General features: G+C 38.2%; 2 protein-coding genes across 4 annotated transcripts in view; both read left to right on the top strand.

The window, feature by feature from the left end:
- Pp2A-29B (Protein phosphatase PP2A regulatory subunit A) overlaps positions 1-12002 on the top strand; it is a 43874-nt gene extending 31872 nt beyond the window's left edge. For 2 of the 3 annotated variants that reach the window (XM_068353809.1, XM_068353807.1), the window contains exons 11-12: positions 5278-5369; positions 10567-12002. In XM_068353809.1, the coding sequence (XP_068209910.1) occupies positions 5278-5369; positions 10567-10595 (121 nt within the window). In that variant the 3' untranslated portion in view covers positions 10596-12002. Of the gene's footprint in view, positions 1-5277; positions 5370-6064; positions 6139-10566 lie in introns of all 3 variants that reach the window. The other variant, XR_011040562.1, reaches the window with a different exon arrangement.
- Positions 12003-15813: 3811 nt separating this feature from the next.
- Bem46 (abhydrolase domain containing 13-like protein Bem46) overlaps positions 15814-27340 on the top strand; it is a 29858-nt gene continuing 18331 nt past the window's right edge. The window contains exons 1-2 of the mRNA XM_068353806.1: positions 15814-15969; positions 19280-19823. Of these exons, the coding sequence (XP_068209907.1) occupies positions 19526-19823 (298 nt within the window). The 5' untranslated portion in view covers positions 15814-15969; positions 19280-19525. The remainder of the gene's footprint in view (positions 15970-19279; positions 19824-27340) is intronic.

Below are 27340 nucleotides of genomic sequence, written 5' to 3'. Positions count from 1 at the left end.
TAAATGAAGCTACTCACAGGTCTGGTAATTGCTTGGACCTCGTATACACTGACTCCCCTGGCGTTATAACTAGTAAGGTTGGTTCTCCAGTCGGGACTTCTGATCATGCCTTGATTTCATTATTAGTGAAGACTGAGCAGCCTGTCCCTGATATATCATATTCTTGTAAAATTTATATGAAATCCCAAGCAGACTGGAATGGGATTTTGCATGATCTTTTGTGCTTGAATTGGTCACAATTATATAATAGTGTAGATCCTGTTGTCCCTTTGAATGAGAATCTAGTCAACATAATTGATAGGCGTATCCCTTCTCGTGTGCTAAGGTACCGAGTGAAGGACAAACCGTGGTTCAATGATGATTGTAGACGTGCTTATTTGGAGAAGCAGGAGGCCTATCACCTTTGGAAGGGTAACATCAGATTTAACCTGGAACAACTATACTCAGCTTCGAGCTTTTGCTCAGAGAGTTTATGCCTCAACTGAAAAGAGTACAATTTAATCATAAAAGAAACCCCCTCTGGTACAACTCAGGAACATAAATGGTGGTCTACCCTTAAATCTGCACTCTTTGGTGTAGATGCAACAGTTCCTCCTTTACTTAAACCAGATGGCTCAGTCACTCACTGTCCAAAGGAAAAGGCAACCCTTTTGGCTGATGTTTTTGACAGTAAACAGAGTAATGAAAAACTTGAACTTCCTCATTCCTGTTTTCCTGAGGCTAAACTAACTAGTTTAGCTTTTCGATCTCGTGAGATTAAAGCTCTGTTGATGGACCTTGATGCTTATGGAGGTGTAGACCCTAATGGTATTTTTCCTCTGTTTTTTATAAAGACAGCAGATTTTTTAGCTCCAAAGTTATCTGTTATTTTACGCAAGTTAGCAAGAAGAGGAGCTTTTAGCACTTGTTGGAGAATTGGTAATGTTACTCCTCTATGTAAATGTGTTTGTGGTAGCTCAAGTCCCACTGATTACCGCCCAATTTCCATAACTCCCATATTATCTAAAGTTTTTGAACGTCTTCTGGCAAAACGTCTTAATAGGTTTGCTGAAGGTAATCATCTATTCCCTAGTTTGCAATTTGGTTTTCGGAAAGGCCTTGGGGCATGTGATGCCCTTCTTACAATCTCCAATGCAGTACAGAAATCCCTTGATTGTGGTCGGGAAGTTCGTATGATTGGCCTTGATTTTAGTGGTGCCTTTGACCGTGTTAATCATGAGGCCCTTGTTTTCAAACTGAAACAGTTGGGAGTGGGTGGGTCGTTTCTTAGCATTATTATTGATTTTTTAAGTAGTAGATCTCAAAGAGTTGTTGTTGATGGGCACCATAGTGAGTATAGGAATGTGATATCCGGTGTTCCACAGGGTAGTGTTCTTGGCCCATTACTTTTCATACTATATACACATGACATGTGGTTTGGCCTAGAAAATAAGCTTGTTGTATATGCAGATGATGCTACTCTCTTTGCATCAATTCCATCCCCTGAATGTAGATCTGGGGTTGGTGAATCCCTTGATAGAGATTTAGCTAAAATTAGTGCATGGTGCAAATTATGGGGTATGAAGTTGAATCCTAACAAAACTCAAAGTATGATTGTAAGTAGGTCAAGGACGGTGGCTCCTCAACATCCGGATCTCAGTATTGATAATGTTTCTTTAAATTTGTATGACTCTTTCAAAATTTTAGGCGTGATTTTTGACAGCAAATTTACTTTTGAGAAACATATAAGGTCTGTGTCTTCTTCAATTGCACAAAAAATTGGCTTATTGAGAAAGTCTTTTAAGATATTCGGTGATCAATCTATTCTGAAGAAGTGTTTTAATTCTTTTATTCTACCTTGTTTTGAGTATTGGTCTCCTGTCTGGTCTTCAGCTGCTGATTCTCATCTTAATTTGTTGGACAGAAACTTATGGTCTATTAAATTTCTTATTCCTGATCTAGATATTAATCTCTGGCACCGTCGATCAATTAGTTCATTATGCATGTTGCATAAGATTTTTCATAACTCTGACCATCCTTTACATTCAGATCTCCCTGGACAATTCTATCCTGTTCGTAATACTAGGCAGGCAGTTAATTCTAATAGCCAGGCCTTCTCCATCATAAGACTCGATACTACGCAGTACTCTAGAAGTTTTATTCCAGCTGTTACCAAGTTGTGGAATGATCTTCCTAATCGGGTTGTTGAATCAGTAGAACTTCAAAAGTTCAAAGTTGGAGCAAATGCTTTTTTGTTGACCAGGCGGACATGAGTCTTTTTATAGTTTATATATGACATATTTGTTGTTGACGTTGCTAATAGTTTACATATGATATATCTCTTTTGACATTACTTTTTTTAGAATGATTTATTGTTAATTTGTTCTCTTCAGTTATTTATTTCCTTATTTCCTTTTCTCACTGGGCTATTTTTCCCTATTGGAGCCCCTGGGCTTATAGCATCTTGCTTTTCCAATTAGGGTTGTAGCTTGGATAGTAATAATAATAATAATAATATGATTGTACGCCTGGAGTCTACCCAATACCTCTTTGTGAAAAGGTTGTCTAGATTTCTGAGGAATTCCTCACCATCAGTCCACCAGGCAGTATAACGTCTTGTGTGGTTGGTGTCATGTGAAATTGTCTCTCTCCACTCGATACCTCGATTCCAGCAATAGTGGAATCCTCTAGTCTATACAAGAGGAAAGGACCCCCTATTCAGTTCTGACAGGTAAAGATGATCGCTCAACTTTGATTCTTCACCTTCAAACTGAAAGAAAGGGACACCCTCTCATCGATAGACTTTTCCTAACTCATAAGGACTTACAACTTGCCTTTCCCCAGTCGGATTTGAGACCTTCCTCTCGGAACATGGTTCAAATTCTCTGATCCCTAAAGGGACCTCCTTATGTTCCACTTCACCAGGCAACAAATTTTCTCCTGATTTAAGAACACAATGTTCCTACACACTCGGACAGCAACCATACTAGTCAAGGAACTTCATGGTCTCTCTTTCGACATCGCCCATTGTTGGGAAGGGTGAAAGACAATGTTCAGTTTCGTCCCTGAGTATGTCACCAGACACAGTCTCCAGAGATGACGGATCCTACACGTCTCAACTTGGTAACGGACGATCCAGATCTTCCGTTACTGTACCCAGGGTAAGGTATGAGATTTTACCTAAAGAAAACTGCAAAAGCTCGCCCGGGTCCCTTCTCTTGTCATCAGCACTGGGAGAGACTAGAGGAGGATCACCGAAACATCATCTCTACATGAGGACTCACAGTGTCAGGGGCATAACTATGCCCCTGGTCCTTCTTAGCAGATTACTCTGTGACACAGGTTTTACAAGAAAGGATGTGAATGCTGCAGGTGACTTTCACAACCTTTCTCATGCAAGATGTGACCCACAGGAACTCGATACGATCTCTTATCGGTCCGGTGGTGGCTGCACAACAGCTGGTTGTATACCTCAAGCTCCTTATTGGACAAGTAGCAGACGGTTGAGGGCACTGTTACCCGGTTTTAGTCTGCGTGAATGAAAAGATTTGACTGGCTCTTATTCTTTTCTTCATCCTACCCTCTTGTGGGGAAAGCAGCATCCTGGGTTTTCTGCATAAGCTGACCTCAAACCACTGCAGGTAAACCATGCTCCCTTGTGTACCTAGTATTAAGCTAATACTGTTGCGTCCCCATACCCTGGTGAGGTCTTGGTTACTTAAGGTTTTTCCTACATAGACTCGGAATAACTTTACCTAGACAGTCACACTTCTGCACGTCTCAACACACAGCTTGCATAGGCCGCGGACCTTGCGTAGCAAGGGTTAGCGAGAGCAGGGGCTCCTTATTTTTGAGTACTAACATACTCAGATAAAGAGCCCCCGGGCAAAGCCAAAGGCCAGATTGGTAGGGACATCCACCCTTCCTAATGGGTGAGTCACCCCTAATGAATAGCGTGGTTTGTATTCCAGTTACGGAACAAATGACATTCGTAAATAATTTGTATTTTTCCTAACTATACGTACAAACCTTACCTATTTATACAAACTTGCCCGCCATCCCTATCCCCTTGAAGTCCTACCTCCAAGCAAAGAGACTGAATCACAGGTGTGTGAACGGGGGTGGTGGCAAGCTCACCCCCCCCCCCTTACCACCGCTAACTAGCGGTGTGAGTAGTTAACCCTCGCCAATTTTAATGGCTCGTCATTTCAGCCTTGCCGAAAGTATAACCCCTAATAAATAGCAAAGGTCTGTATAGTTAGGAAAAATACAAATTATCTATGAATTTGTCATATTTAAGCTCTTAGGTTATAAAAGTTAGGCAGAATTTATTTTTTTATAGTATTTTTAGGGAGTTGGAGGTACAAGCAAAAGGGGTTAAGGCAAACAAAATATGAATACTGATATTTTTGTTATACATAAAGTAGCTCATGCCCACAAATTCAAATTGATTCATGCAAATAAACTGGAGTTATTAATAAAACAAAAATAAATGCTCCCCTTAAAAGTTACATTTTGAAGAGTGTAAGAAGATAGAAATTTGTGGCTAGTCTTCATAATGGAAGGAAATAATTAAACTAAACATTTTGCAATTAAGGGGATACATATTTTGAAGTAAACTTAAATATGGTGATTGGACAACTTAGTTCTAACCCATATTGCATCGCATTTCTAGCACTGTTAACGAGAAATTTACTAATGCCTTGCATATGTTAACGTACCGGTTTGCCGTTTTACATATTTGTAAAAGTTCTATTTATTTTGTAGCTAGAATGTTTGCGGTCGATTAGAATTTGTAAAGCAGTCAAACAATGTGTATCTTAACCCTTTTACCCCCAGGCTATTTGGAACTTTCCAACCCTTAACCCCCAGGGGTTATTTTTTTTTGAGCACATTTTGCAGTATATATATTTTTTTAAATTGCTCTAACAGCCTTAATTTTTGTCATAAAGGGGTCAGGTTGGTCTCATTCTCTTGGGAAATGCCTGAAGTTTCTAAAAAAATTATCAAAAATATGCAAAAAAAATTGTAAATAGCAGTTTTTTGCAAGGACGTACCCGTACGTCCAAGGGGGTAAAGGGATGAGTTTTGTGAAACGTACCAGTACGTCGTTTGGGGGTAAAAGGGTTAAATTTTGTGTTTGCGAGAGATTTACTTGTGCCTTGCATCCGTTGAAATATTGGTTTGCCATTTTACATACTCGTAAAAACTTTATTTAATAGCTTGGATGTTAGCGGTTAATTAGAATTTGTAAAGCACCCAACGATGCATTTCCTAAATTTTACGAATTAATTTCAGAGCCCTCCATGCACAAGTCAAGCCAGTTTTGGAACGCCTGAATGATGATCCAGACACAGACGTTAAATACTTTGCTGCAGAGGCGATGGAAGGTATGTCTAGGTTTGAAGGTGACGTTTCTCCTCTTTTATTTTTCCATTATGATGTCGTTTGTGGTACTGCTGTTTTATGGAGTTTAAAGATTTGGTGGTGACAGATAAGTAAGAGTGTTAGTTATAAGCAACGTATCGTTTGCTTTTCATTGCCTATTATTTGCTTCAAGAGTTGTGATGGCCTATCCTTTTAGCTTCTCATTAACATTTACTGTTTTCTTTAAAATGTATTTTGGGGTTGAAAATGTTTGTTCTTTCTGTTAATCTTGTAAGTTCTGTTGTGATTCTGTTGGGCAGGGTACGGTCACAGTTTCAAATTTGGCTCGCAGTTTTTAGTAGCATTTTGTGCATTTTATACTGTAATATTCATGTCCCGGAAGAGAAAAGAAAAGGAAATTTATCCTGTGCAGATTTCTTTGAATGAGGCTCCATACAGAAACACTGGAAACTTCTCTAAATTTGAGGACTGTGTACGTGTTTGATACCTGTGAGGATGTTTCTCCGAGGACCCTGGTTTTTAAACGGGGAGGGAGGGTTTGTGAGGAATGCCCAGAGCCCTTATATTTTGGGACATAGTCCCGATTTGTATGTGTGGGGTTTTTAACAAAAGCGTAGTGATGTAGTGGGTGTTGATGTGCATGGCTGTGAACAACACACATCCCAAAAGTAATAATTTCTCTTTCTTGCTTTTTCAGAAAATGGTCTAATCTAATGGCCTTGTATTTTCTAGCCTATGGCTAAGAAAAAGTTGCTGCTGTAGTATCTTCTGGTAAGATTTTGAAGGAACTTCACATGAAGTGGAGTCTCATTCACAAAATTTTTGTAAATAAAGATAAGAAAATATAAGAAAATAAATTGGCTCTGCACAGTATTGTGATCAATCTATAAAATTGAATATATTAAGAGGAGGAATGGAACCATTCTTTCTTGACTAGTGCCCCACAGAATCTATAGAGCTAGCGTCTTGAGCGCTCTCTCGTTGGGACATTTCCTTTAAGAAAATCTTGCTGGTACTTTTAGAGTATCGGGATGGTAATGGCTGGGGCTAAATAGCTTTTTTTAAACTATCTACATTCGTTAAAAATGCAGAGGTTTTTTTAAATAATCGAGAAAACTTAGAATTTAAACAAATTGTTCTGTGATGTGTATGTTTGAAATCTAGTAATTTCAGTAAGTTTGCACTTGTAAACCCCTCGGTATAACTGTTTATTTTTTTGTATGAATTAGTGTAAAAATACCGTAGTCCTAGCATTTCAGCTTTGGCTTTTTCTACCCCCCCCCCCTTTTTTTTTTTTGAGTGTTTACCTTTGAGTTTGTATTTAACACTTGACTCCTTTATTTATATGTTCACCCATTTGTAGTCTAAGGGTACCAGTGTTAATTATTCTCTCTCTCTCTCTGTCTCTCTCTCTCTCTCTCTCATGATATCTTTACCCAGTCGGTTGCTTTTATAGTACAGTAGTAATTTTTCCTTTTTATTCATAATTGTGGGTTTTCATTAAACTAAGGGGAGTTACCCAATTCATATTACACATGTAAATATTTGTACAGATCTAGGTAAAAATTACTGTATTTTTTTGTTGGACAAACAATTATAAAATCGAGACGTTAGACGCTCAAATTATCAAGAAGGTCGGAAACTCGGGAAGTCATTTGTATGCATATTAGTTTATCTCATTTCTTTGATATAAAAAGAAAGCCTAGACTTTTCTGACATATTTAAAGGGGTAAATTTTTCTTTGACGCTTAACTATGTCCCATGTATTTTTTTACTTAGTTTAATGTAGCTTAATCCATTTTATATCTTATAGTAAACTGTTTACTCCATCTGTGCATGTATTGTATATTATTCCATTTTGTGTTCTTCCTTAATCTTGCATATACAAGAACCTTTTGTTCCCAAAAGTATTGTGAACTATTCTGTTAACTGTTTATCATCTTGCTTTCTCATGATTCACCATTTTATTAAGTGTTATTTTCATTCATAAAAGCATGACATTTTAGCCAAAATAAAAAGGGTTAGGTCATTCAATATGGTCAATGTGGTCCTATGCCAATATATATTAAAAGGAACTGAATCTTGTGTTACACTCACTGGTTTAGTCGTAGTTTAAAGGAACTGAATCTTGTGTTACTTACACTCGTTGGTTTTAGTCGTAGTTTATCAGTTTTCACACTTAAAAAATGTATCAGAATATGGAACGAAGCTATGAAGCTCTTCCCACTGGTAATTACAAGTAGAATGTGAAATTGTTATGGTGGGTGACAGGCAGTGAGAAGACTTGCCGTTTTGGGTACGATTCAAAAGACTGCTAGAGGCATGTGAACAGCTGATTTGGGTGGGAAGCGCTTGAAAAGGAGGGAGTACAAAGAAAAGTATAATTACATATGTTATTGTGCTCGTGGAAATTTCGAGATATACTCACATAAGCCAATTTTAAGAATTCACGTGTGTATTTGCATATCTAATGGCCTTATAGTTAATTGAATACTCCTGATATTTATCAGCGACTAGTTTGATTTTTTGATAACTTTTTAGTGCTCAATGACGTTATTTTAGGCTCTAAAATCATTACTATATTCAGTATATTAGCTGAGTGATATGAAATCTAGTAGACTATTGTAGATGGCCAATAAAATGAAAGAAAAGAAAATGGAGAATATAAATTTATGGTTCCCTAGAGCTGATGCCTTGCTTTCCTAATCATCTTCGTCACAGTTCTCCTGTCATTCAATTTGTTTTTCATTGAGTACCATGGGCAAAAGTTGGAACAGGACTAATATTATTACTAGCTAAGTTACAACCCTAGTTGGAAAGCAGGACGCTGTAAGCCCAAGGGCTCTAACAAGGGAAAATATCCTCTGAGGAAATAAGGAAATAAACATGAGAAGTAATGAGCTATTAGAATAAAATGTTTTAAGAACAAAATAATAGTTTCATATATAAACTATAAAAACTTGAAGACAAAATTAAGATTAAGTAGTGTTCCCTAAAACAGTGGAAGACCATGGTACAGAGGCTATGGCATTACCCAAGACGAGAGAACGATAGTTTTATTTTGGAGTGTTGTTGTCCTAGAAGAGCTACTTACCATAACTAAGGAGTCACTTCACCTTTATTATTGCCATTTCATGGGGATGCACTCATCCTTAATTAGTTGGAGAGAGTAAGGCTGCTGCATGTGTCATGTGTGTACTCTGGTCTCGATGACATAAGTGACCGCTCTCTAAACTGTCCCTCATCTCGGTAGTACATGAGGATCCATTAAATCTTGTCAGTTATTAACTTTAGCTAATGTCCTTGAGTAATAGTAATGGCCTAGTTAACCTTCAAATATTTTTTAAATTGTAATTTTGTCTAACTAATTTTGAGTTTTACCTTCGTGTAATGAATATGGGTCCAGAATTCACTAATTTCGTGTGTCGTATGAATTGGAAATTCTATTTAAAATCCAGTAGAGTATGTAGTTTTTATTAACAGGATTTTTCATATAGTATAGTAGTTGCTTTGTTTTAAAGTCATCATCATCAAACATTTTTACGTGTTTCTTTTCTTCCATTAAGTCTCCTTTCTCGTCTATTGTCATGAATTCCTATTATGGCAAGATCTTAATCTATAGTCTTGTTATATAAGTATTTTAAGAAGCAATGTTATATTTGTAAGATATTTGTATGCTTTTTTTGTAATTGAATTATGTTCATGCTTTTTCTAGAAAGTCAAAAGTAATGCATCGCTTTAGAATTAAAAACTCCCTGGGATCTGACCCCTGTTGAAAAAATCTCTACTGTTTTTAAAAGATAACCCTTTTACCCCCAGTCTATTTGGAAATTTCCAACCCTTAACCCTCATGGGTTAATTTTTTTCAAGCACATTTTGCAGTATATTTTCTTTAAATTGCCCTAACAGCCTTAATTTTTGTCATAGAAAGGTCAGGTTGGTCTCATTCTCTTGGAAAATGCTCGAAGTTTCTCAAAAAATTATGAAAAATATGCCAAAAAAAATTTAAATTTTTGCAAGAACGTACCGGTACGTCCATGGGGGTAAAAGGGATAAGCTAGAGAATAACTAAATACTTAAACTACAACATAAGATAAATACTTAAAACTACATGAGAAAGCATGTCACTTAAAGTAGCATGTATGTAGCTTAAAAAATCTTAATTTAATCATTCTGAATTACCTGTTCCCATTTTGTCTCCACCTTGCCGTCAAACCTCTACACTCTTACTTCCTAGTACAGTTAAGAGGTTCTCCCCTGGTCATGAAAATCCATCGAAAATTGATAAGTCTGGTTTTTAAGAAAGCGAGAGATATCTTCTTTTTGGCTATTTTTAAAATTCTGATTATTTTTTATTTAAGACCTCCTAAAACTATAGTCCATTTCTTTTAGCGATGCATATTTGCACCGACTCGCAGCGGTGCCCTTTTAGCTCGGAAAAGTTTCCGGATCGCTGATTGGTTGGACAAGATAATTCTAACCAATCAGCGATCAGGAAACTTTTCCGACCTAAAAGGGCACCGCCGCGAGTCGGTGGAAATATGCATTGCTAAAAGAAATGGACTATAGTGAAGTTAGGAGTGGATCTTCACTGTTATAATTCTACAGTTCATTTTTGGCACAGTTTCTCTATTGTTATAGTCGTGTGTAGTATTGAGACACTTTGACTGGGTCAAATAACTTTAGGCGGGAGTATATTTCAGAAAAAAACGTCCTTAGATAATTTTGAATGAGATAGGGAAGCGTTTTGAAGAATTGTAAGGTAAGATAGGTATTCCACCATATCTCGTCGAGAAGTAGAAAGAAAATTAAGCTCATACTAAGAGCCTACGAGAAAACTTATTGTGTTGCGATTTATCTTTGGTTTCAAAATAACAGGATTATTTTCAAGCCGTGGTCTTTATTACGTTTAAAAAATATCTTGTTTTCTCCCTCCCATTTAAGTTTTCAGGAATAGTTTTTTAGCAATGCAGAAAGTAAGTATAAAACGGTAGATTTAAGATAGCTCAAGCTCTTCATCTGGGGCAAGGAGCGATGCTCATAGTCGTCTTTCCTTGGTAGTTAGGATGTTGGTGTTTGATGTAATTTTTTTTCTTCTGTGAAATTTCAATAAACTCTAGTATAGCAATAACTGCATGTCCGTAGAAACGTCGAATGCCAGCAATTGCTTTCTCTGATTGTTTTCTTGTATCCCAACAGCAATGACGCCAATGTTTGCAGCGGCCTAAAGCAGTACAAATTCATCTATGTGAGGCACAACTGGACATCCTAATAATACCAATAGATGAGAAAAATTATAAATTTCACTAAACGGCCTCTAGAGAAATTGTCATGTAAAATGTCTTTTGTTGATGATGATGTTTTGCCACATTTTTTTTTTTTTTTTTTCATCCAGCGGAAAAAAATTACTCTTAGTTTGTGTCATAAGTTCAGTCTTTCAAAATCATCTGCTACAGTAGGCCATGTATACATTTTTTAAGAAATGGTGATGTAGGCATAAAGAATTAATAGCGGTTCTCAAGGCTTAAGTACATGAATATAGATATATTTGAGTTGATTTTAAAGGTACTTTTTAACAAACAATTCTCTCTCTCTCTCGTCTCTCTCTCTCTCTCTCTCTCTCTCTCTCTCTCTCTCGTTCTCTTTCTCTCTCTCTCGTTCTCTTTCTCTCTCTCTCTCTCTCTCTCTCTCTCTCTCTCTCTCTCTCTCTCTCTCTCTCTCTCTCTCTCTCTCTCTCTCTCTCTCTCTCTTTTTGTAGCATTTTATGTTTCAACACCTGACAATGGCTACTGTAGTTTATTGGATGAAGTATGAGAAAGTGGCTTATAGATACAAACTTAAAGGACCAACTACTGTTTATTACAGTCTCTGTTAGAACGGGCAGTATTTTTCACCACTTCATCTAGTAATATTTTTTCCAATATTCAAATTATATATTTAATTCATTTTTTTTTTTTGTCTAGCAACTGCTGTGACCAAGATGTTTCTTGGCTTTTCTATTTAAGAAATTTAGAATTCTAATGTAACATTAATATGTTTTTGGAAGGACAAGTGGAGTCAATGTTAGGATATTTTAGAAGGACCTGTCCTTGATTTATGTTTTATCCCAATTTCTTTTTTTTTCATTTGGTGGTCATTTCAAGAAGTTAGATTTTTATTTAATCAGTTTATAAAAGGATTGAATTATTACAGAAAGGAAATTTAATTTTTATAGGAACCTCCTGATGACACCTATTACAACTTGTGATTCAAAGGGAAATATATGATGATCGTTAAAAGTAGATGCCATTCGTTTTTGGGTAGTTTGTAAAGGATCATCCTTTTTGCACTCTGTCGCAAACTGTCGGTAGGACTCCCATCGTACGACACGCTGAAATAGTTTCAAGATACAGTGCAGTACAGTATATGTAATAAGCTATTTATTGTTAGAATTGAGAGCATTGAAATCTCTGCTCCAGCTAGGTAGGTTACCTCCTTGGGGAAGTTTTGCCTAATCCTTTACACATATGATATACAATATATATAAGATTATTTTGCGAGGTGTTCTAAAGCATTTTTTTTTTTTCTCGTGATTGCTCTAATGCTAATTATTCTATTATGGTACTTTTCTGTACAAATAAATATACCAAAATAAAGGTGGTTTTTCTTTCCTGTCAGATACTTTTTTTTTTTTTTTTTTTAATTGGTTTAAATTTGGTTTTGGAAGATTTTCAGTGCTGTGAATCAAAAGTAAAGCCCTGTTCACGCGATCGAGCATGCGCGACGGGCAAACAGTGATACCAGGCCACAATAGTTAGTGAAAATGAGGGTTGATGACGTCAGAAGCGGGAAAACTAAAGGCAGGGATCTGGCAACACTGTATGATGCCAGATCCCTGTCTGTGGTTTTCCCACTTCTGACGTCATTATCCCTCATTCTTACTTACTATTGTTGTCTGGTATCACTGTTTGCCTGTCGGTCATGCTCGATTGTGTGGACAGGGCTTAACAAAAGGGCCAAGTGGTTGTGTGAAAGACGTTGAAAATTTATAGTTGAGCAATTGACTACATTGCAAGACATTCATATGACGAGCAATTAAAATGTCATGTTATATTTTTAAGTATGATTAAATAGTTTGATGATTATTTGATGAAGCTATTTATAACAGCAAATAAAAAAAAAATTTGGACTTTCTCTAGTCGTGTAACATATACAGTATACACACGTATGTATTTGTAAAGTAGTTAATTGTGTAACATAAACATAAAAAGTTTCATGGCATGATGCTGAAATGTTGCTAAAGGTACCTTTGCAATAACCATTACAGTACGGATGAAATCTTTGACTTGTGGTCAAATTTCATTCCAGTCATGTCTATTACTTTTTAGAGTGGGTGTTGTATCAAAGATGTCAGCCTTAAAAATTGTATGAATTTACAGATTTGACTTGGTTTAGTTATGAAATACTTTCCCTTCTCTTGTCTCTATCTCTGCACTACTTTATCTAACAAAGTTTAGGCTACCTCCAGTGCTATGACTGAATTCTCACTTTAAATAATCTCTTTAATGATTTAAAGCAATCATATAGTTGTCATTTTGTGAATTACATTTTTAATTAGCATCTGTACTGCCTTCTTGTTCCCTTGATTTTATGATTATTTTTGGTAGTTAAATTTCAGCTATTTGCTTCTACACTATCAACATCTTTGTAAAGACACTTCTCTGGCCTTGCTCTTCCAGTAGGCTACTGTATATACATCTTACGACCTTGATTCCACTATTATGTCCTTTAGTTGGTTTTGCAGATTGCTTTATGGCTAGGCACGGGGTCTTGCACGCTTGCAGCCCGTAGTCCATTTCTTTACATACAGTACTACCACGTGGAATTAGGGCAGTCATTTGTGTCATAGGCATTGCTTTGTAGTGTCCCATTTTGCTTTCGTTAAACTCTCTTCTATTTATTATCTAAACCGCTTTACGACATTAGATTCCCAGTGATCAGGCTTTAATCATGGTCATCTTGTATGTCAAGTGAACCGTACTTTGTCGTTCCATTCCTCTCATCTTTTAATGACCCTTGAAGTTTCATGCAGGGGGCGAAGGCTCTGTTGAATTTAATATGGGTAAATTGGTAGATCAGTTGACTGAGGGTTTCCTTAATGTTGAATTGACCTCCCAGCTGCAACACCAGTCCTTATGCCTGAAATTTAATTCTATAATCTATCCTTCTGAAAGGGTTCTAAAGTATCCAACTTTGCCATGGCTAATTAAAGTACCTCATTGTTTTTCTTAGCCAATTGTCTTAAAGTATTGGGAGTTATGTCGATGTCTCAGGATGTAGATACAGGAGAGGGGGTTCCCAGCCCCCTCGTCCCGTCCCTTTTAGTCGCCTCTTACGACACGCAGGGATAACGTTGGCGCTATTCTAATTGTTTTTTATGAAGACACTCCAACTGAATAATCATGGTTGGATAAACAAAAATATGCCTAAAAGGTTTGTAGATCAGAGATTTTGGTGCGTTTGTCCTCGCTTAAAATATTTACTTATGACATAATTGAAGAAAGTGATGGCATGTCGGATAGCCAATTTATGAAACTTGTTGGAGACGATATTCCAGTGGTTTCTTGCCAGTGGTCATTTTGTTTGTACTGTAAAATGTGGAAAAATGCAGAAGATTAAATGACATGTCTGTAGATGCAGGTACTCGTTGCACATTGATATAATTATTATAGAACTAAGCATTACACAGTTAATTGTTAGATAACTTGAAAAGTGATATAACCTGCTGTAGTTTACATATACTCTTAGATTTTAATACAACTAAAATACTGAAAACTTGTGTGTTATGTAGTAAGGTATACGATACAACTGAGCATATGTCTAGCTGTAATGAATTAAGAAAAAATTTAGAAGCAATGACATAGAATTAGGGAATTTAGAAACGCCAAGTAGAGATGTTGCCCGTTATATTGCAGGCTCTTGAGGTTAGAAGTAAAAGTGTAAATTGAGCTGTTTGTGTAGGAGGAAACTAATATTGAATTTTCTGCATCTATTAGGCTTCTAGTAGTAGCCTATGCTCACGAATTCTTTGTTTTGGAGAGCAACGAGGACCTGGAATATAAACATTTATAAAATCCTCTCGGGTAAAGAGGCTGAAATTTGGCTCTTATCTAAGTTAAAATAATTTAAAGGTACCTTTATTATTAATAGTTATTGAAATATGAAAATTACATTATATCTGATATATCTAAGCTTACTTTCAAGGTACAAAGTCGATAGGCAAAATAAAATTAAATTAGTTGATGTATTGAAAGATTATCAAAATCTAAAGTGCTTTAGTCTCGTGTTGTAATTATATTTGCATCCTGGAATGGCCTCACGGGTCCCAGCGCCTTGATATATAGCTCAAATCAAATCTAAAGAAGCAATTTATTAATATTGCTATTAAAATAGCTTTGTTTAGCATAGAATTTTATTGTTATTACAACCGAAGAAAATTAGTGTTTTATGGGTCCATGATGTAGAATTGTATCCAGCCGTTTTTTAGGAATAGAGTAATATGCCAGGGAAAAGTTTATTGGTAATGATAAACCAGTATATATGCATCATGTTGCAAGATAGTTTCCTTCAAAATAATAAAATATTATTGTATATAAGAAGATATTATTACACTACACCAAATAGTATAAAGTTTAGTCAATTGTTTAAAATAGAAAATAAGAGAGAATTGTGAAATCTAGTAAAATATGTAAAAATTAATAATGGAACAGTTTTAGTTATATATTAGTTTTTTATCTAGTCCATATGGGTTCATGTTTCCATTATACATGGCATATATGGGTATACGGATATGTGTACAGTATCGTAAAGATATATGAATAAAGTAATTTTACTTCTTTTTACTGCCATCTTATACTATTATTGTAAGTCAAATTATAATTTTGTATGTTTTGTAATGTACCCTGAGAGGGGTCGCTAGAATGAATAAAAATCCTTAATATTTTTCCTACTGAAAAACGGAAGAAGTAAAAAGCCATCAACTCGATGCTCTTTTGTTTCAACGTCAGGGTTGCCATTCGTACGATAATTATAGTACGTGTACGATTATTTTGGGTCCGGTACGATGTACGATACATACCTAAGGTATAAACAATGTAGGTGTGTGTGGGTTTAATTAAACAATTATACTAAAATACTTTTAAATAAGTCAATCGTGTAACTCCTTAATTATTATATTGAAACTGTGTACGATAATTTTGGTTGAAAAACGACAATTTTAAGGCTCATGTACGATAATTCAGTCGAAATAATCTGGCAACCAGGGTTGCCAGTTTGGCCTTTTTTCCGGCCAAAAAAAACTCAAATTTGACCTTTTGTATTTAAATAGGTTGGCCTTTAGTAATATGAAAAAAGCCGGCCCTTAAATACTATATTTTTGACCTTTTTCTATTAATGGGGTGACCTTTTAAAGCCTCTGTTGATTAGAAATTGACCTTTTCTCATTTGCAATACCTGGCAACCCTGCTGGCAACCCTGTTCAACGTTTTTCCCTGAGTGGACTGTCAACAAAGAGGAAATCACCTGATTCTTCAAAACAGAACTTAAATTGACACACGGAAAAGGGTAATTTTGAAAATCTTTCATTATTATTATTAAGATTATTTACCCATTACTGTCTCGTGACTAGAAATTGCTTTAATTTATTACTGTATTGTTTTTAAATAAACTTTTTATTCGAGTTTTTCCTGGATCATCTTTAAGACCATCTTGTCTTTATAGAGCTGATCATTAAGTCATTTAAGCCTTTCGTAAGGTATCTTAGGTAACCGGTAATCGGTAATTATTAAGTTATTGCAAGAGAAGCTTATTTTAGCCAATTTTGGCGTCTGATAATTGTAGCTAAGGCAATATTTATTATTATTTAAAGGAAAAAATTAAGATTTTTTTTGAGGCACGTCTGGTTACGATGGTATGAATAGGACGTCCTGTATAGTAGGTCAGTTTACAATGAGTATGAATAGGACATCCTAAAGTAGGATGGTATACATAAAGTATAAATAAGATGTCCTATGGTAGGTCAGTTTACGATGAGTATGAATAGGTGACGATGGAAAGGCGAATCCCTCCGCCCAACAACTGAACTGAACTGAACTAGGTCATCCTATGGTAGGTCAGTTTACGATGAGTATGAATAGGACATCCTATAGTAGGATGGTATACATAAATTATAAATAAGACATTCTATGGTAAGTCAGGTTACGATGAGTATGAATAGGACATCCTATAATAGGTCAGTTTACACCGAGTATGAATACGACGTCCTGTATAGTAGGTTGATTTACAATGAGTATGAATAGGACGTCCTATGGTAGGTTGATTTACTATGAGTATGAATAGGACGTCCTATGGTAGGTTGATTTACGATGAGTATGAATAGGACGTCCTATGGTAGGTTGATTTACGATGAGTATGAATAGGACTTCCTAAGTAGGTCGGTTTACGATGAGTATGAATAAGACGTCCTATGGTAGGTTGGTTTACCATGAGTATGAATAGGACGTCCTATGGTAGGTTGATTTACGATGAGTATGAATAGGACGTCCTATGGTAGGTTGATTTACGATGAGTATGAATAGGACGTCCTATGGTAGGTTGGTTTACGATGAGTATGAATAGGACATCCTATATTAGGTTGGTTTAAGCAGGAAATTTGTTTCGGTTAAGGCAAAGTTTTGGTGTTTACAAGTCTTGTTGGAAGCCAATAGAGGAACCTTCTAAAGTTTTATAAACCTACCCTAACCTAACCTTATGGAAATAGGGACCAAAAGAACTTTAGAATTTACAAATTACCAGTAAGCAAAGTTTGAATAGATTGAAGGATTTATGCAGATGATACGTGTTGTCCCTTGCGGTCTTTAACTTAGTACAGTACTATCAGCTGGTAGCCATTGTGTAGCATGACCAAGCAAGCGTGAGGAATCATTATTATAACATGAGCACCAAGGCAGATAGGCTGTAGCTAGCTGTTATTGAACTATTTTCCTGCTTTTGACTTAATTTGTCTACATAATTTATTGATATTATTAGCAAGCAATTTATTCACATATTTTTCTAGTAACTTCTGTTGTGTTTTAAGCATGTTGCATCATTATTATTATTAATACTAGCTAAGCTACAACCCTAGTTAGAAAAAAACAGGATATTATAAGCTCAAGGGATCCAGCATGAAAAAAATAGCCCAGTGAGGAAAGGAAATATAGAAATAGATAAACTATGGGAGAAATAACGAATGATTGATATAAAATATCTCAAGATAAGTAACATTAAAATAGATCTCTCATATATAAACTATGAAGAGAGAAAATCATTCCACAATCTGGTTACAGCTGGAATAAAACTTCCCACTGTGGCTCTTTATGGTTATTAGGTCTAGAAATAGAGGTAAGTGATTGCTATATTATTATTATTGTTATTATTACTAGCTAAGCTACAAGCCTAGTTGTAAAAGCAGGATGCCATAAGGCCAAGGGCTCCAAAGATGAAAAATAGTCCAGTGAGGAAAGGAAATAAGGAAATAAATAAACTACAAGAGAAATAATGAACAATTAAAAAACATTTAAGGAACATTAACAGTATTGAAATAGATCTTTCATAAATAAGTTATAAAATGATCAATGCAGTTTGCCCTTTTAGCAATGACCTAAAAGGCATAAAGCACAAACTTAATAGCTTTGCTGTTTTTTTCTGGTGTAAAGTCTCTCTTACCTTTTCCAATAACGCACTGGCGATCCCAGCCGTGTCAAAGTCGTTGTCAGGCTTATGACTTTTGGCCAGGTAGCAATGACGTCACATGTCAACTTAATTATGTTGATTTTTTGTAGTGTAGTTAACAAATGAATAAAGATAGAGAGAAACTAAAAATTTGATTAGGATGCTGAATAAATTTTCAATGTAGAACTTATGGTTATGGCAGGTTTGTATTAGCTGGCTTGGGTGGAATTATAAATGATCAGGAATAGTTTAAATGTACTGATTGACCGAGAATGGTTTACCAAATGCAATTGAAAAATAAGATTTGATATATGGTAAGATTTGGTTGTGAGTTTCACCAGTCCTTCAGGTTCTCAGTTATTAATGAAAAAAGATTTAGATTGATAGCATATGAAAAAGTTTCCTAATTACCTCCGCCAACAAAGTTTGAAGGAGGTTATGTTTGCACCCCTTTTTGCGTGTTTGTTTGTGAACAACTTCCTGGCCACAATTCTAATTGTAGAGTAATGAAACTTGCAGGAATTAACTGTTATGTTAAAAGATGGAAATGATTAAATTTTGGAAAGTGAAGCACAAGGTCACGGTCAAGCAAAATGTCCAATTCACGTAATCAGCCATAAGTATGGACACCGTTGTCACAGAGACTTCAAGCTTGGTTCATATTTGATTAAAAGAAAATCCACGCCAATTAATACATGTTAAGGTTAAAGATCAAGTTTGAGAAATAAGCTGCCGGGGGAGAGGTCTGCGCTCTACTGAGTGCCCCTCTAGTTTGAGCCTGAAATTGTCTTCAGAATCATACGGAACATGAGCATGTATCCAATAAATTTTGCTTCTTGAAATTGCAAAAGGCTACTACTAAGTTACTTATAGTGTACCTTTTCACTATTTGTAAATTAATTTTAAGCAGTTACACATTCAGCTTATTAATCAGATATTATAAATTGTCATTCTTTTATTTTAATCTTAACCAAGGGAGTCTTTTGTTAAATTTTGGTTCATGTGTTAATAAATAAAAGTCAGTTTCTTAGGGAGAAGACAAAAAGATTTTCTTTTAGTCCTGTATGCAAGATTATCAGTATTGCCACTTTTATGTCTGTAGCATAAAGATTTTTTATTCGATTCTTATAGGTATAGTTCACAAGCTTCTTTTTTTTTTCAGGAATGGAGGTACTAAGAACTGGCTGGCTCTTCAAGAAAGTAACTGCTTCAGCGTTGATATTTTGCTAAAACCAAGTGGGATGGAAAGAGTGCTGAGTGAAGTGAAGCCTTTGTATAGATTAGGAAGAAACTTGCCTAAAATTGAATTTCTTATCAAAAGATAAAACAATGGGAATTCCACTGTGAAGTTACTAACCACGTTATTTAGCACCGAGCCGAAAGCGATCGCTGAACTGCCGTCACATAGATGGTGCATTACAGCATGGCAGCCGACGATGTTGAGAGCGGGCAGCCCATCCTACCGCCCAACCCTCCCCCCCGGCCGCGCGCCTGCCACCACCACCACCATCATCACGACTGCGAGGATGAAATGACGCCAAAACAAAAGGCGGACTTTGTGGTGATAAAATTTGTGGCCGGTTTAGTGCTGACTGTTATGCGAAAGTTTTGGTTTACGTCTGGAACAGTGATATTTGGACTCTTTGTGCTGTTTTGGTTGTACGGAGGACTTTTGGCTCTTTTGTTGTTGCTGTTTGCTTTTTCAGGTGAATATTATTTTTACCTCCTCCAACAAAGTTGGAAGAAGGTTATGTTTTACCCCTTATTTGCGTGTTTGTTTGAGAACAGCGTCCTGGCCACAATTTTAATCGTAGAGTAATGAAACTTGTAGGGATTAACTGTTATGTAAAAAGCTGGAAATTATTAATTTTTGGATGGTCAAGGTCATGGTCAAACAAAATGTCCAATTCACATAATCAGCCATAAGTTTGGGCATCGTTTTCACAGAGACTTCACATTTTGTTCATATTTTGTTGAGTGTATGAAAATCCATGCCAATTAATATGTATTAAGATCAAAGGTCAAGGTCAAGCAAAAGGTCGAGAAATAAGATGCCGTTGCGGAGGTCTGCGCTCTACTGAGTGCTCTCTAGTTCCTTATGTTTTTTTTTTTTATAGCTAATGGAAATGTATAGTTACTTTATCTTATAGTCATGGGGATGCTATTAAACATATACACTATTATAACTGTATTACATATCGTGCTATTCTTCTCATCTGATTTTATAAGTTTTCAATGGGGGAAATCAAGTTCTTAATGAATATGGTTTCTCATAATGAAATCTTTCAATTTGTGTAAGAAAATGTTTAAGTAAGGAATATGCAACTTAAGATAAAAGACCTGGGGCACAGTGAGATATAATGTCTCAAATAATCCACTTTGTAGTGATTAGGACTTTCAGTGGCTTTGCAGGATCCATTCATCCCCCAGCTGTACATGTACTCGCTTTTTAGCCTTCAGTTTTCCATTTTTCAATATTAAACTTACCCGATAATCATGTAGCTGTCAACTCCGTTGCCCGACAGAATTCTACGGAAGGGATACGCCAGCGATCGCTATACAAGAGGGGGGTGTACTCACAAGCGCCTGTGGCCAGGTACTGCAGTACTTCTTGTTGACACCACCTCAATTTTTCCTCTGTCGTGCTTCCGGCAAGACGTTCATGGATACGCTTATAATTTTGGAGTCTTGTTCACGGTTTTTGGTGAAGTATTGCTCTAAGATTTCAGCTTTCGCTATTCAGGAAGTTTTATTATTAGCTTAGCTAGCTTTTGGAATTAATTTGATTAATTATGGTGACGAAGAGAGTATGAACTCTCTTTCACTTTTAAATGGCCGACCCTTCCCTTAGACGGAAGTGTTGGTGTCTAAGAGAGTATAGACTCTCTTTCTTTATTTTTCTTAACAAAAGTTATAGATTTATTTTATATCTCTCCGCCTTTTATAGGCCTCTTCGATTAACTTCCTTTTATTATAAACTTATTAAAATTAATTTTTATATTTGTTTATATTCGACCTTTCCTAATAGTAGGCGGTCTTTTCTTGGTACCGAAGTTAATTAACATTGAGCCCGTCATTTCGGTTTTCCTGTTAACATATTATGCTATTTTAATGTTTTTGAAAGAATTTCTTTGATAGTCTCGTACTGTTTTCAAAGTTGAACTAACGTTTTGTTTTGTCTCTGCAGTTGTTGACGTTCAGAACGTTCAACTTGCGCTCTATTGTTACGATAGAGAGAGAATTTTCACGGTGTCACGTTGCAGTAAGAGTAACCGTTTCTAGCGTTTTGTTCATTCTTTCTTAGCTTAATGGTTTTAATTCTAATAAAGGAACTTTTTATTTGGGAAATCTTTCAGTTTTTTTCCTTTAACAATAATATGTTTTAACGATATATATGATTGGGCTCTTCTCTCAGGTTCTAAGTCAAGAGAGAGAGAGAGAGAGAGATAGAGACGGAGGGAGAGAGAGCTGGATAAACGTTTCGTTCAAGCGAGTAACGTTGTTATCGTTTTTGCTCTTCTCCCTAGTCTCTTTAGGGGAAGAAGGTAAACGTTTCTAGAGTTTTATTCTTGTTCTCAGGCTTTATGCGGTGAGAGATTTTAAACGTAGTTTATTTGATCTAGTGTTTAGTCTCTTTCCAGCCACTGAATTATTTATCTTTCATTAGATTTTTCTGTTACATTGTAATTCTGTTTTCGCAATTACTAACTTTTAAGGAAGGATAGAATTGCGTGTTTCAGGTACAAACCACTTAAAGTTTCGAGTTCAGTGAAATAAGTGCAAACAGAAAATCAAAAGTGATAAGTGATTAGCGCAAAGTGTGTCAGTGTTGTGCGTGAGGGTACTTCTGTGCGTGCCAGTCGTCCTCCCAGTCCGGGACCTCTTGCAAGCTCCCAAGCCCAGGGGAGAAGCAATGTCGAAGGGCAAAAGGGTTCGGCAGGCCTTGATCGGCGCACAGAAGTATCCTCGGTGGTTGCGGGCGTGTCTTACAGAGACCGTCACTCCCACCCGCAGACGATTGAGCCCTTATTTTGCTCGTCTGCAGAAGAAATTTCGGGGAGAAAACGCTGGACTCAGGTCTCAAGACCTCTTAAACGTAAAGTCCAGACCTCTAGAGTTCAACAACCCGGATGCAGTCATTGGGTTAGCTCTGACTCTCCGCAGTCATCAGGTGACTGCACACCTCCTAAGAGAGGTAAGGCGATGCCTCAACAGACCTCATCTTCTGTTAAGGCTTTGCCTCAACAGACCTTATCGTCTGTTGATCCCAAGATGACTTTGCTGCAGTCCATGCAGTCGCAGCTTGCGGTCTTAATGCGTGAGTTTCAGGCTGAGAAGGTTACACCTCCTCCTGCGAGCGCTCCGCCTCACCGCAGTCCAGTCTGCCAGGCGTACGAAGTTGAGGTTCCTCAAGCTACCTTACCGCGTTCGGAGTTGCCAGTTACCAGCGTTGTGCAGCAACCTCAACCTTCCTTAAGGCAACCTCAACAATGGGAGCAGGAGTCTTATGCCTTGAGGCAAGATTTTCTTGCAGTTAGACCATCTTTGAGGCTACAACCTTTTGAGGTACGACAACCTCTACCATCCTTGAGGCAGCCACCTCAGCTCTCGCAGCTGCTACCTCAACTTTCCTCAAGGCGAGAGCCTCAACTCTTGAGGCTAGCTCCTCAGGAACCTCAACTCGTGAGACAGGAACTGCGTTCTGCGCAGCCGCTACCTCAACTCTCGCAGCTCACACCTCAAGAACCTCAACTCGTGAGTCAAGAGCCTCTCTCTGCGCAGCCACCTCAACCCTTGAGGCAAGCGCAACTCTTGAGGCAGGAACCTCATGCTATGAGTCAGCCACCTCAACGCATGCATCTGCCACTTTCTCCTCAACTTGAGCCTCTTCCCATTCAACTTTGAAATAACAAATGACAATAATAACACCTCATTACTTTCATAACTTGCATTTGTAATCATATACATGTATGCCTACACAAACATTATGATAATGAAGGTTATTCGTATTACTTATATAAAAAAAAATATATATGTATTCCTTGCAATATATTTTTAACAAATCGCAAATATGGCAAAATATCTTCAAAACAAAAATGAATCATGAGTTATGAATGTAATGTAAAGATTATAGATCGTATATTTAGTGCAGCTTAATTCTACGATTATCATGCCGGCTATCAAATTCATCAACAAAACAGTCTAAATCAATTCCCTCGGCACGTGCACTTTCAATGGACAGTAATGCGATATTACTCAATCTAGCACTGGTCATGGAATTTCTGAGAAATGTTACACGCCATGCAACATGCTCTGCTTCTCTTACAGCATGCTCTACATACAGCATGCTCTGCATACAGCATGCTCTGCATACAGCATGCTCTGCATACCTTACCGCATGCTTCTCAGTCACACATCTTTGGTTGTTGCCAACTCACTAGACTGTCAAGCAGTTTCATAACGTTGCCTTCTAGTCTGCTGCTTTTGCACCAGTGAAACCCTCACTGAGAGAACTTAGCTTTTCTCGGATATGGTCCCTGTAGATGAGAAAGTGCTTTCCTCCCTCCTTCTGATATTCCCTTGAGGACTCTGTCATTTGGAGAGGAGCCTTTAGCTGCGTAGCCTCCTATGGACTTTTATTTAAGCATAACATGCTTCCAGGGAAGGTAATGGTTCCACTTCAGTCGCTAACCCCGTCTGTTACCACACCTGCTCCCTTAGACCTTGAGCTGTGTTGCAAGACATGCAGTCCAAGCTTAGTCCTTGTTAGAGGATTTTTTGTTTAAGGAGTCAGTGTGTCACTGGGAAGACGTTCTACAACCAGCAGAAGTGACTTGTTGTGACGCAGTGCGGCAACCTCAGCAACCCGTTAAGGAGTTGTCTGTACGACCCAGACAGTCTAGACAGCTTCGGGTTGTCACTGTACTTCCTCGCTTCCCCATGGTTGACAGTTCACAGACTGTGCAGCAGTACCATGATCTTGTGTCCGGCTCCGTCAGACGACTGGCTTTTAAGAGCTCCCACAAGTCGTCGCTGTCTGGAGATTCTCAGATGGACTATGGATCTGACCAAGGAACTGGGCCTCCTGGTCAATTTTGAGGAGTCTCAGCTCGTCCCATCCCAGACCATTGTCTACCTGGGTATGGATCTTCAGAGTCGAGCTTTTCGGGCTTTTCCGTCGGCCCCAAGGATCTTCCAAGCCCTAGAATGCATCCAGAGCATGCTGAGAAGGAACCGATGCTCAGTCAGGTAGTGGATGAGTCTAACAGGGACACTTTCATCGCTGGCCCTGTTCATCGTGTTAGGGAGACTCCACCTCCCCCCCCCTTCAGTATCATCTAGCTGCTCACTGGATAAAGGACATGACGCTAGAGACGGTCTCAGTTCCTGTTTCCGAAGAGAGGAGGTCTTCTCTCGCGTGGTGTAAGAACAGCTTTCTTCTCAAGGAAGTCTACATTTGGCTGTTCAGAAACCCGACCGCCGTCTCCTCTCGGACGCATCAGACACGGGCTGGGGTGCGACTTTGGACGGACAGGAATGCTCGGGAACATGGAATCAGGAGCAAAGGACACTTCACATCAATTGCAAGGAGTTGTTGGCGGCTCTTCTGGCCTTGATAAACTTCAAGTCCCTCCAGCTTAACAAGGTGGTGGAGGTGGACTCTGACAACACCACAGCCCTGGCTTACATCTTCAAGCAGGGAGGGACTCTTTCGTGGAAGTTGTTCTAGATCGCAAGGGACCTCCTCATCTGGTCAAAAGATCGAAAGCTCACGCTGGTAACGAGGTTCATTCAGGGCGGTATGAATGTCATGGCAGATCGCCTCAGCCGGAAGGGTCAGGTCATCCCCACAGAGTGGACCCTTCACAAGAGTGTTTGCAGCAGACTTTGGGCCCTGTGGGGTCAGCCAACCATAGATCTGTTCGCTACCTCGATAACCTAGAGACTCCTGTTGTATTGTTCTCCGATTCCAGACCCAGCAGCAGTTCACGTGGATGCTTTTCTGCTGGATTGGTCCCATCTCGACCTGTATGCATTCCCGCCGTTCAAGATTGTCAACAGGGTACTTCAGAAGTTCTCCTCTCGCAAAGGGACACGGCTGACGTGGGTTGGCTCCGCTCTGGCCCGCGAGAGAATGGTTCATAGAGGTACTGCAATGGCTGGTCGACATTCCCAGGACTCTTCCTCTAGGAGTGAACCTTCTACGTCAACCTCACGTAAAGAAGGTACACCCAGACCTCCACGCTCTTCGTCTGACTGCCTTCAGACTTTCGAAAGACTCTCAAGAGCTAGGGGCTTTTCGAAGGAGGCAGCCAGAGCGATTGCCAGAGCAAGGAGAACATCCACTCTCAGAATCTATCAGTCTCAAGGGGAAGTCTTCCGTAGCTGGTACAAGACCAATGCAGTTTCCTCAACCAGTACCACTGTAACCCAGATTGCTGACTTCCTGTTACATCTAAGGAAAGTAAGATCCCTTTCAGCTCCTACGATCAAGGGTTACAGAAGTATGTTGGCAGCGGTTTTCCGCCACAGAGGCTTGGATCTTTCCACCAACAAAGATCTACAGGACCTCCCTAGGTCTTTTGAGACCTCAAAGGAACGTCGGTTGTCCACTCCAGGCTGGAATCTAGACGTGGTCCTAAGGTTCCTTATGTCATCAAGATTTGAACCTCTCCAATCAGCCTCTTTTTAGGACCTCACATTAAAAACTCTTTTCCTCGTGTGCTTGACAACAGCTAAAAGAGTAAGTGAGATCCACGCCTTCAGCAGGATCATTGTTTTCACATCTGAAACGGCTACATGTTCCTTGCAGCTCGGTTTTTGCTAAACGAGCTTCCTTCACGTCCTTGGCCTAAGTCGTTCGAGATCCCAAGCCTGTCCAACTTGGTGGGGAATGAACTGGAGAGAGTACTTTGCCCAGTTAGAGCTCTTAGGTACTATCTAAAAAGGTCTTAACCTTTACGAGGACAATCAGAAGCCTTATGGTGTGCTATCAAGAAACTTTTTTTTTCCAAGTTCTAAGAACTCAGTTTCTTACTATTCAGGCTTCTGATTAGGGAAGCACATTCTCATCTGAAGGAAGAAGACCTTGCTTTGCTGAAGGTAAGGACACATGAAGTGGGAGCTGTGGCTACTTCAGTGGCCTTCAAACAGAACCGTTCTCTGCAGAGTGTTATGGATGCAACCTATTGGAGAAGCAAGTCAGTGTTAGCATCATTCTATCTCAAAGATGTCCAGTCTCTTTACGAGTACTGCTACACCCTGGGACCATTCGTAGCAACGAATGCAGTAGTAGGCGAGGGCTCAGCCACTACATTCCCATAATCCCATAACCTTTTAACCTTTCTCTTGAATACTTTTTATGGGTTGTACGGTCGGCTAAGAAGCCTTCCACATCCTTGTTGATTTGGCGGGTGGTCAATTCTTTCTTGAGAAGCGCCGAGGTTAAAGGTTGTGATGAGGTCCTTTAGTATGGGTTGCAGCCCTTGATACTTCAGCACCTTAGAGTTGTTCAGCCTCCTAAGAGGAACGCTGCGCTCAGTAAGGAAGACGAACTTATTTAAGGCAGAGTAATGGCTCAAGTCGACTTCCTTACCAGGTACTTGTAATTTCATTGTTATTTTGAATAACTGATAATATGAAATACGGGATACTTAGCTTCTTGATATACATGTACACTGGTTTTCACCCACCTCCCTGGGTGTGAATCAGCTACATGATTATCGGGTAAGTTTAATATTGAAAAATGTTATTTTCATTAGTAAAATAAATTTTTGAATATACTTACCCGATAATCATGATTTAATTGACCCACCCTTCCTCCCCATAGAACCAGTGGACTGAGGAAAAATTGAGGTGGTGTCAACAAGAAGTACTGCAGTACCTGGCCACAGGTGGCGCTTGTGAGTACACCCCCCTCTTGTATAGCGATCGCTGGCGTATCCCTTCCGTAGAATTCTGTCGGGCAACGGAGTTGACAGCTACATGATTATCGGGTAAGTATATTCAAAAATTTATTTTACTAATGAAAATAACATTTTTCCGTCGTCCATCTCCTCAACTTTTACTTCGTTATGCATTTAACAGATCATGTAGCCTTTTTTTTTTTTAATCCAAATCTGTTGATTCATTGGTAGGAGATGAAACGGAAAGAAATGTTTTGACAGGAAAACCAGAACTCTCAAGTTATTCATCATCATCATCATCATCTCCTACGCCTATT

The sequence above is a fragment of the Palaemon carinicauda genome, chromosome 30, assembly GCF_036898095.1.
Source record: "Palaemon carinicauda isolate YSFRI2023 chromosome 30, ASM3689809v2, whole genome shotgun sequence".
NCBI lineage: Eukaryota > Metazoa > Arthropoda > Malacostraca > Decapoda > Palaemonidae > Palaemon > Palaemon carinicauda.
This window is presented reverse-complemented; position numbering and strand designations above follow the sequence as displayed.